This window comes from Microtus ochrogaster, unplaced genomic scaffold (assembly GCF_000317375.1).
Source record: "Microtus ochrogaster isolate Prairie Vole_2 unplaced genomic scaffold, MicOch1.0 UNK31, whole genome shotgun sequence".
Classification (NCBI taxonomy): Eukaryota; Metazoa; Chordata; class Mammalia; order Rodentia; family Cricetidae; genus Microtus; species Microtus ochrogaster.
The window spans coordinates 2352498-2363238 of NW_004949129.1; the positions used below are offsets into that span (position 1 = coordinate 2352498).

General features: G+C 48.7%; 1 protein-coding gene across 1 annotated transcript; it reads right to left on the reverse strand.

Moving 5' to 3' along the window:
- Positions 1-3142: 3142 nt before the first annotated feature.
- On the reverse strand, positions 3143-7018 carry Rpl19 (ribosomal protein L19). Its single transcript, XM_005368298.2, has 6 exons — positions 6944-7018; positions 6048-6154; positions 5047-5169; positions 4019-4139; positions 3620-3730; positions 3143-3366 (listed from the first exon to the last, which is right to left on the reverse strand). Exons 1-6 carry the CDS (start codon positions 6946-6948, stop codon positions 3243-3245), a joined length of 591 nt encoding a protein of 196 aa, XP_005368355.1. The 5' UTR covers positions 6949-7018; the 3' UTR covers positions 3143-3242.
- Between the last annotated feature and the right edge of the window lie 3723 nt (positions 7019-10741).

The following is a 10741-nucleotide window of genomic DNA, read 5'->3' on the forward strand; positions in this document are numbered from 1 at the left end:
TTGCCTGCTCTTCCAAAGGTCCTGAGTTCAATTCCCAGCAACCACATGGTGGCTCACAACCATCTGTAAAGAGGTCTGGCGCCCTCTTCTGGCCTTCAGGCATACAGACAGAATATTGTATACATAATAAATAAATATTAAAAAAATAAAAAATAAAAAAAGAAAGATTAGCAATTAAGAGCACTGGCTGCTCTTCAGAGGAACCCGGGTTCAATTCCCAGCACCCACCTGGCAGCTCACAACTGTCTACAATTCACTTAGTTCCAGGGGATCTGACACCTTCATACCAACGCACCTAAAATAAAGTTAAATAGATACTTAAAGCAGGAGGAAAGAAAGAAAAGAAAGATGAGTTGGGTTTGCTCAGGGTGTTTACCTGGGGGAGAGCGAGCCCCTTGGAAAGACATATATCTGTTTTGCTATGTATCCCCAGCTGGCCTCAGCAGCAATGAGGCTCCTTAGTGCTGGGATTACACGTATCACTCTGCCTGGCTAGTCATATACTTTTTAAAGATTTGTTTTTTATTTTTATGTGTTCCTATGTGTGTGTGTGTGTTACATGTATATGGGTGCCCACGTATGTGGGCATCAGTAGCCCTGGAGCTGGAGTTACAGGTGGCTGTGAGCTGCCTGATATGGGTTCTGGGAACTGAACTTCCGTCTTCTGGAATAGCAGGAAATGTTCTAAATTACCAAGCATCTCTCCCCACCCAAGTCATATACTCTTGAATGAGAGGGCGTATATTTAGGGGTGGAGGGGCTTAGTAGTAAAGCTAGAGATGGAACCCATGCTAAGTACATACTGTACTGTAGCTAGATCTTCAATGCTAAACTGACTGGATTTCCAGGGCATGGAATGGATTCAATGGTTATTTAGGAGTTCTTAATGATTGCAGCTCCCTGAAAATTAGATGCCCTCCATACATTTCCTGTAAAGGTTGTCAGAGCTCATGGCAGGAGGGACGGACTTTCCAGGCCTGGGGTAACATTCAGAAAAAAATGACCCCGGGGTGAGTGTAGCTCAGTCAGTAGCAGAGCCATGGTCGTGAGTGAACAGTCAGTGAAGGAAGGGGCTCTTCCGAGAGGTGGACTCCTCCACCTTTGCTTAGTTTGAATCTCTATGGCTGTGATAAAAAGTGAGCAAAAACAGCGGTGGGGAGAGGAAACTGGAGGTAGGAACGGAAGCAGAGACTGTAGGAATGCTGCTTAGACTGGCTGGCACCTTGGTAATCTCAATTTAGCACTGAAAACCTGGAAAATTCTTGGACAGTCCTTATCCTTAATCAGTGACGGAGACCTGAAAACACTGGTTCTGGTATCAGTGAAGGGTGAATTAATTTGGTGCCGTGGGAAGACCAAGCACGGAGACTAACTAACCTTCCATCTGCCGTGACTCTTATCTGGGTCATTTCTAGAAGAGGTGGGTCTTCCTAACATCTATTAAGGCCATCAGAATTCTTCAGCTGAGGCTCTCTACTCATTTGTGGTAGGTTGACATTAAAACCTGTCATCTTAACTTTTCAAAACAACCCAATGTCAACCAACAAAAAGTCCCATTGAAACCCGAGTCAGTGAGCGAACAGCACCACCTTCTGGCCTGGAATGGAATCGGTCCCTGTAGAATGGTCTCAGGATCCAGGGAGGGCCCCATGCTTTATCACTATCTCTACAATGGGAGAGGCTGGGATTGGGTGGTCTCCTAAGCCTTTCCCCTCTGAGTTGGGCTAGAAAAGATGTGTCTGTGCTAAGGTGAGCTTGGCTAAGGCCACTCCACTTTTAGGCCTTAGAAAGATCTATTAGGAAGTTAAAGCAAGAATTCAAGGTAGCAAATGCAGGTTGCTTCCACGGACAGATCCAGAAATCACTGTTCCTTTTGCCAAGCCTTGCACATGGCAGGATGGGGGAGATCCTAAGAGGTCTTCCGAGTAACCACCCCTTTCCTACCATGCTCAGGACCAATGAGGTAAAACTGCTTGGCCCCCTGGTCCCAGTGCCTCCTCCCACTCTTTCCCGCATCTCACACCAGCCCCACCGGTGGACATCCTATTTCAAACCACACTTATGCCTCCCTTTTTTTTTTCTTTTAAAAATATTATGTATACAATATTCTGTGTATCCCTGCAGGCCAGAAGAGGGCACCAGACCCCATTACAGATGGTTGTGAGCCACCATGTGGTTGCTGGGAATTGAACTCAGGACCTTTGGAAAAGCAGGCAATGCTCTTAACCTCTGAGCCATCTCCAGCCCCTCCCTTACTTTTTGCAGCTGTCCCCACCCCATTGGTTCCTTCTCACTGAGGTTTGGAAGTCCTCCAAGACCTGGGAATCAGGCTTACTGCCCATAGCACATGGTACCAAACTCCAGCTCACCTCAGCACAGGCTGTGAAGCCTTGTCAGTTCACTGACTCATTTGCAAAATGGAGGTGGTGAGCCCCACTTCATTACATTGTGAGGATTAGTTGGCTCACAGGAATCACCAAAAACCTTACCGGCAGCCACTACCACAGCTAAGTGAGAAATTAACTACCAGACCCATTTAAATAGGCTAACAATAGCCTGTCTGGTCCTAGGGCGGGCTACTGCACAGCCATACCAGTATTTTTCTGACTAGGACCAGGCTGCTTGACATATGCCCCAAATCTCTGGAGAATGGATGCATAAACCTATGCACTAGAGAAAAAGGCAAAACCTCAATTCCTGGTGCTGCTTCTGAGCTGCTGTGAGGCAGCTTCTGGGGTTTCATTTTATATTCAGCCTATTTCCCCACGCACTACCTTGGAGAGGGTAGGTCTGACTCTGCAAGCCATGTAACCCTGCCTCTTTGACAGACGCTTCTATTGGGTTCTTAAGCTAGAAGCCAGGCTGGCCTTGAACTTCTCTAAACCATCTTCAAGAGCTAGACCACAAGTATCAGGTCACCATGTGTCCAATAAAGGGCAGTTTTGAAATACAGTATTTTGAAGGCAAGGGTAGAAGCCACCCCTTGTATCCCTTCTAATTTTACAAAAACCACCCCACAGAAACAAGGCTAAAAAAAAATAGCCCCTACAATAATCTACAAAACTTGAAATGGCTGACATCCTCCCAGGCTCATGTGGTCAGCTGGGGCCCTCGAATGATTAAGATGCAGCAGGCAGAACTGCCAAAAAAGAGGGCACCAGACAAAGGCTTGTTTTATTTTACTGACTGATCCACCTGAGGCCACAGGCAGCCCACTATGTACAGACTCGAGGGAAGCTCTATTATTTCTTGGTCTCTTCCTCCTTGGACAGAGTCTTGATAATCTCCTCTTTCTTGGCCTGGAGGCGCTCCTCCCGGCGCTTTCTTGCTTCCTTGGTCTTAGACCTGCGAGCCTCAGCCTGGTCACTAGTACAAAGGAAAAAGATTATCAGTCTGGGGACAGGGGAACAGCTAGGGAGGCAGACACCCCAGACTCTACACCCTCAGAGCTCCATCACCCCAAGGAACAGCAGCTGCTGTCCTGCCAGCCTGTTGCCAATGGGCAGGTGGCATGGGAACGTCCAAGCCAACAGCTGTGCTCCTAACAGATGCAACACAAGGAAGCACCAGATCCCTCAGAAGTACTGTCACAACAAAGGCAACTCTAAAAGAAACTTACGCCAGGAGCTTCTTGCGGGCCTTGTCTGCCTTCAGCTTGTGGATGTGCTCCATGAGAATCCGCTTGTTTTTGAAGACATTCCCTTTGACCTTCAGGTAAAGGCTGTGATACCTGTATGGTCAAGAAACAGCTCTGGTTAGCAATGGGACCAGAGATGGCACCGTGGGCTGCTTCTCTCTCCAGTCACTCAGCCTGTTCAGAGTCTGTTTCCCATTACCACAGGGACTACCGTTCCCAAACCAAACCTCCTTGGGCAGCCTACATGGAACCTGCCTAGTAAACCAGTTCTTGGGCTATTCTGATAGTACAGGGGAAACCAAGAAAGCAACCCTACTAGAATTAGATAACCCAAAGTCACTGAGAGATCTACGAAAAGACAAAACCAACAAAGTGGCTTACATATGGCGGTCAATCTTCTTGGATTCACGGTATCTCCTGAGGAGGCGGCGCAGGATCCGCATTCTTCTCATCCAGGTCACCTTCTCGGGCATCCGGGCATTGGCAGTACCCTTCCGCTTTCCTGTTGAAAGTTATGGACTGGACTCTAGGCAATAGCTTTAAGCTCACGGTTAAGTCAGTTACTAGAAGACAGCCAAGTTCACCTCACTTAACCCTCTTCCATTTTAAACAATATTACTCCCAAATGCTCAACTCAATTTCTCCTCTGGGGAGAAGCATCAAAGCTGGCCTTGGAACTGATATCTACCTGCTTGATTTAGTGCAAACATGGAAAGCATCGTCCTCTTATTCTATAAGCATGCTGTTACGATAGACAAAAGGTAATGACAGTTGGGCTGTGGTGGTGCACACTTTTAATCCCAGCACTAGGGAGGCAGGGGGATCTCTATGAGTTCAAGGCCAGCCTGGTCTACAAGAGCTAGTTCCAGGACAGGATCCAAAGCTACAGAGAAAGCCTATCACTAAAACCCCACAAAAACACACAACCAAAAGCCCCCAAATCAGCATGGCTTTGGATGCAGTGTGACCCTAACTCATCTCTTTAAAAACAGCCCTAGAAAGCGGTTTCTCCAAACTATGTGGCGCACGTGCACACCTATGTCCAGGTGTCTGTGAGTCACCTGACATGAGTGTTGGGAACCAAACCTCCCGTCCTCTGCATGAGCAGTAAACAGTCCCAATTTCTCCACCCACCCCCCCCAGTTTAAAAATACCCAGTATAAACTCCAGCATAGAGACTTAACATTAGCATTTTTCTCCCAAGAATAAACACAACCCAGTGCTAATTCCAACTTGTATCTATGCAAAAGATACAAAGCGGCAAAATAAAGATCAGAATTAGTGCCAACTTCAACAGTCTTTCCACAATGACTGGAACTGATGAACCCAGAGACTGTTCTACCATTTAACTAGATCCGTCTGAACCCATTATTAAAGAGGCAGGAGAAAGGGAAGACTGTTCTTCTCACCTATGCCCATATGCCTGCCCTTCCGTCGAGCCAAAGTGTTTTTCCGGCATCGAGCCCGGGAATGCACAGTCACAGGCTTCCGGATGATCAGCCCATCTTTGATCAGCTTCCGTATCTGCTGACCTGGGAAAGCATTAATTCACCTGTTTAGTTGGCAAAGGCCTAGCCACAAACTCAAATAGAAACAGTGCTTATATCCTTGACTCAACATTCTCAAAAGATGACTTCTTGGTGTACTTTTTTTTTTGAAAAAAACCATTTCTAGTTTTTAAATATTTCACAGCATACTTAGTATACCTGAAATGTGGACGCAACACAGGATGACTTGGAGTCACCTGTCAGGAAAACAATATACTAACAAGCCTCTGCTTATGTCCTGAAGCCTCATCCAACACCCTTCTAGCCCTCAAATCTCTCTTCACACTTCCATTCGGCAGGCTGCAGAGATGGCTCAGTGGTTAAGAGCACTGACTGCTCTTTCAGAGGGTCTGAGCTCAATTCCCAGTAACCACATGGTGGCTCAGAGCCACCTGGAATGAGATCTGGTGTCAAGGCACACAAGCAGACAGAACACTGTACACACACACACACACAAAGTCATCTTGCACACAGTTTAAAATCTACACTGGGAGCTGGGCGGTGGTGGCGCACGCCTTTAATCCCAGCACTTGGGAGGCAGAGGCAGGCGGATCTCTGTGAGTTCGAGACCAGCCTGGTCTACAGAGCTAGTGCCAGGACAGGCTCCAAAACCACAGAGAAACCCTGTCTCTAAAAACCAAAAAAAAAAAAAAAAAAAAAAAAAAAAAAAAAATAATAATAATAAAAAAATCTACACTGGATAGTTGCAGTAACCTCCATCCTAGCCTCAGGACCTGCATTTTTTACCCCATTGTACGGCTCCCGTAGAATGTGAGCCTTCTAAGGGCCATAAAAAGCCAACACATTTGCGATGTCCTTTACCTGACGCCAAGTAGGAGGTGAGGGTGAAGGATTATACTTACGGGAGTTGGCATTGGCGATTTCATTGGTCTCGTTGGGGTCCAACCAGACCTTCTTTTTACCACAGCGCAGGACGCTGGAGGCAAGCCTCTTCTGTAGCCTGAGCATACTGGGGAACACAGAAGGCAGCATTAGACCCTGGAAGCCACTTCTGGACAACGGCAAACACAAGCAAAATCTTCCCTCCAAAGTCTCGCATATTGTTTAAAAAAATAAGCATTATTGTCTACACATTGTTACTAGTAGGGCCAAATACACTTTCTAGTCCCATGATTCTTGCCATCCCTTCGTGTTCCATAACCATTTCCAAATCAAGATCGTAGCTAAGGCTGTGAGGGGTGCATGCAGATGTAAGCCCGTTCAGGTATTTAGATGTAGTTAGGATTTGGTGTTAAGGATCAGACAGACACCAATGGATCAGGGCTGTGACGTAGCCTGTTTACCCAGGAGGGCAGGCGCTTGCTGGGTTCTTTGTCACAGTAACAAACGCCGTCCTTCCAGTTTGTTACATCCGTCCGATTGGAAGCCTCCCTGGCGGCTCACCCTCGGCAGACGGAGGCCTGGGCTTGCCCAAGACTTGTCCTACGTCACATGGCGGAGGTCCGCTAAGCGCCAGGGAGCCACAAGCGGCCCAGATGCCGCCGCTCGATCCGCGCAGTCGCCCGCGATGCAAGCCGAGCGGAGAGCAGCGCTCGTGGGAGATTCTCTCCAGGCCCCGGCGTCCCGCACCCCACCCTCCCCAGGCCCAGGCCGCGCGTGCTCGCGTCCTCCCCTCGCTCCCGGCGCTGCCGCACCACGCCCGCCTCCCTCTCCTCTTTGCCATCCTGGGTCGTGGCCCTGATCCCCGCCAAACCCCGCCGGACCCATCGGCCGAGAACCGAGAGCCGCGCGCGCTCACCTCATGGCTGCGGACGCAGCAGCGAAAGGAAAGAGCTTGCTGGTCGCGGGCTCCTCCCATTATCTGAGAAGGGGAGAGCCCAAGCCCGACCCCATGCTCATCTGTATTTCCACTTCGCTCTCTCATCTTATTCCTTCTCATACACACTTAAATCCTTCCTAAAAAATTGTCATCATAGATGCTTAAGGTCTAGAATCGGTTTTAAGCTTTAAAACACAGACGGTGTGCCCCTTTCGTCTGGCAAAATGGTTCATTCCAACCTCTCGGCAGACATGCGCAGTGAGGGTATTTGATCACGTGGGTACTTGGGTGGCCGGAAGTCGCACTAAGTCGCGCAGGCGGAGTGAGGAGGGTTTAGCCCGAATGGCCTAGTCTTCGCAGAGGCCCTGTCATCAGTGAAGGCTGTTATTCTAGCTGGGAGAAAATTAGCGAACGAAGCGTTAGAGGATAATGAAAGCAGAAAGCGAGAAAAGGTAACCTCGCGTTTACTCTCTTAGAGGAAGAACTGGTATGCAGGCTAAATCACCAAAAAATTTATCTCGGTACCACTGCAAATCCCTAATCCCCGGATACCTCCTCCATTGTAGACTGAACCGAATCCTAATTTCTGTCATCCACTTGTGAAAATCATATGCATCTACTTTTACAAGGAAGGCATTAGCACAAGCAAGCGAAACCAATTTTTGGCTCACTGTAGCAAGCACATAGAAGAACTACGTTGACTGAGTAAATGAATTGTCTAAACAACAACAAAAACCCAACGGCTTTGAATACCCCTGAGACATCCAAGGAGAATGTTCTGGGTGGTCAAGAGTTAAAACATGGCGGTCTGGAGCAGAGACGCTGACTCCCTTAATTCTAGCAGTAGGGAGATGAGATCGAGGTAGCGAGATAGCCAAGGTGAAGGATTCCAGGCAGTCTGGGCTGCAGAATGAGACCCTGTCTTTAAAAAAAAAAAAAAAAAGCGCTGAGATGGTACAGGATTGAGTACTTGCTGCTCCCCCAGACAACTATAGTTGCTTTTCCAGCACCCGTATCTGGTGGCTCACAGCTGCCTGCTACTCCAGTTCCTTGGGATCTGTTGCTGTCTTCTACCTCCTCATGCACCCATAGATATCAGCCATGCTGGCATGCATGCATGCATGCAAACTCATACACAAAAGTAACCCCTCCTTTTTTTAAAAAAAAAAATGTATACAATGTTCTGTCTGTGTATATGCCTGAAGGTCAGAAGAGGGCACCAAACCTCATTACAGATGGTTGTGAGCCACCATGTGGTTGCTGGGAATTGAACTCAGGACCTTTAGGAAGAGCAAGTATCCTCTTAACCACTGAGCCATCCCTCCAGCCTAGTAATCCTCCTTTTAAAAAAGTCCCAGATCAGGAGCTGGGCAGTGGTGGCGCACACTTTTAATCCCAGCACTAGGGAGGCAGAGAAAGGCGAATCCCTGTGAGTTTGAGGTCAGCCTGGTCTACAAGAGTTAGTTCCAGGACAACTAGGACTGTTACAGAGATACCCTATCGCGAAGGAAAAAAAAAAGTCTCTTTTTTTTCTCCTTGGTTTTTGTTTTTGTTTGTTTGTTTTGTTTTGTTTTTTGAGACAGAGTTTCTCTTTGTAACAGTCCTAGCTGTGCTAGAGCTAGCTCTGTAGACCAGGCTAGCCTCAGACTCACAGAAATCCACCTGCCTCTACCTCCTAAATTCTGGGATTAAAAATGTGCATCACCATTGCTCAGCTGTTCCTATCATTTTCATCTGAATTTTCTAGGCAGTTAAATGAACTGAGAGTTTAAAGGGAAAGGGAGAGGGTGTGGGGAAACATTTATGTACTGCCTCACAAGAATGCAACTTTTTAAAAATCTTCATTTTGGTAGTGATGAACTCCTTCAATCACAGCATTTGGGAGGCAGATGCAAGGCAGATCTGAGAGTTCAAGGCGAGCTTGGTCTACAGAGGGAATTCCAGGCCAGACATGGCTTCATAATGAGCCATGTCTCAAAACAATCAATCAAATAATTAAGACAAACAATTCACTTCACTTTACAACTTAAGAAACAGATCAAGAACACATGTCTTCCTCTTCCTCCTCTTCTGCTGTTGCTGTTTGAGACAGGGTCTGTAGCCCTTACCTGGCCTGAACTTCCTATGTAGACCAGGCTAGCCTCGAACTCAGATCCGCCTGCCTCTGCCTCTTGAGTACTGGGGTTGAGGGCCTCTGCCGTCATGCCTCGCTGAGAAGCGCATGCTTCCCTGCTTCCCTCCATGCCAGGCTCTGTTGTCCTTGGTGTGCTGGCGGGAACGGTGCCAGGGTTGGGGATGTTCATGGAAAGACACAAAGTCTCTCTCTACTGCTCAATCCTTATCACAAGATGATGTGACCAGAGCGTGAGAGTTCACCTGTCAGAATCCAGAGTGGGGAGGAGTCCATGTCGCCCTGGTCCCCAGTAAAGGGGAACACAGAAAGTTGGCTTTATTTTAGGAGCACTTGACCTTGACAAGGCTTTATTTGGCCTCTCTGCTGTCTGCGGAGCACAGAACAGGGTGGGGAAGGGAGGAAATGGTCCTCCTGCCACCAAGGACCCCTGCACTGCTCCTCAAAGCACCTCCAGAACCTCAGCATCTTTTTTCACTGTGGGGCATTTTTGTTTATTCATTGATATTTTGTAACCAGGTCTTTCTATGTAGCTGAGTAGGTGGTTGAGGCTAGCCTCCAGCCCTGATCATCCTGCCCCATGCTGAGTGCTGGAATGGCTGCTGCACACATCACACCCAGCTTCCAGGCTTTTCCTTGCCAATAACTCCAGTAGACAAAGGCACCATAACCAGCAACACCTTTGATAGGAAAGGAAACTGAAGCATAGATACTGGCTTGTTTGTTTGAGACGGGTCTGTCTGTGTAGTCCCTGCTGTCCTGGAGCTCGCTATGCAGACCAGGCTGGCCTCGAACTCACAGAAATTCTGCCTTAGTCTCCCCAGTGCTGGGATTAAAGACATATTACACCCCACAACCAGAGCCTGAGCCTAGTTAGCACTGAGTTGCTAGGATCCTACTCCTCCCACAGGCCTGGGACATTTGTTCCCCAGTCAAGGATAAAGGAAGGACAATCCTAGGTCAACATTCATGGCATCTGATCTTGAATAGACTTTCTCCTTCTCTCATCTTCACACTTGCTCCTGTTTCTTTCTGTTCTAAGCAACAGGGACTTTGCCTAGCCTGACCGCTGGGCTTTTGAAAGGGCCTGGGGGGCCTTAGTAACTGATGAGACAGACGCACTCCTGGGTCCCTGGACAGCATTCCTACAATCCCTATTGGCGTGTCCCTTTGGACAGTTATGCCATCCTCAGCCAACAGCCCTAAAGCCAGGCTGGAGACGGAGGTCTACTCTGTTGGTTTCATGGCGGCCTGGGCCCCACACTGGAAAGAAAGGAGTTAAAGCCAGGTCCCAGGATCACAGGGACCGGGAAGTTCCGGTGGCCCAAGCAGGAGTGGTCAGGGAGACCCGTTGGGACAATAGTTTGGGACAGAAAGGGAGGTAGTGCCAGCCCTGCCAACCTGCGCTTCAGCGCTTGGCACTCACTGGTAAACGCCCCCCACCTCCACCTCAGCCTCAAGGCCTGTTTCCCCTTGGTCCCCTGCAGACTGCCCTCATCCTAGACTAATCGGAGGACAGCGGTCAAGCCCCTCTGGGATCGGGAGGCCAACTGGACTCGGCCGCTCCGCCATTGTCTGCGCGCAATCCGCGGAGGGGCTCGAGGGGCGGGGCCGCGGCGCTGGGCGGGAGCGAGGGAGGGGCGGGG

Coding starts and splice junctions, on each gene's coding strand:
- Rpl19 (XM_005368298.2), bottom strand. Junction 5,170..6,047: donor AATCGCCAATGCCAACTCCC/GTAAGTATAATC, acceptor ATGCTTTCCCAG/GTCAGCAGATACGGAAGCTG. Junction 4,140..5,046: donor GGGCAGGCATATGGGCATAG/GTGAGAAGAACA, acceptor AACTTTCAACAG/GAAAGCGGAAGGGTACTGCC.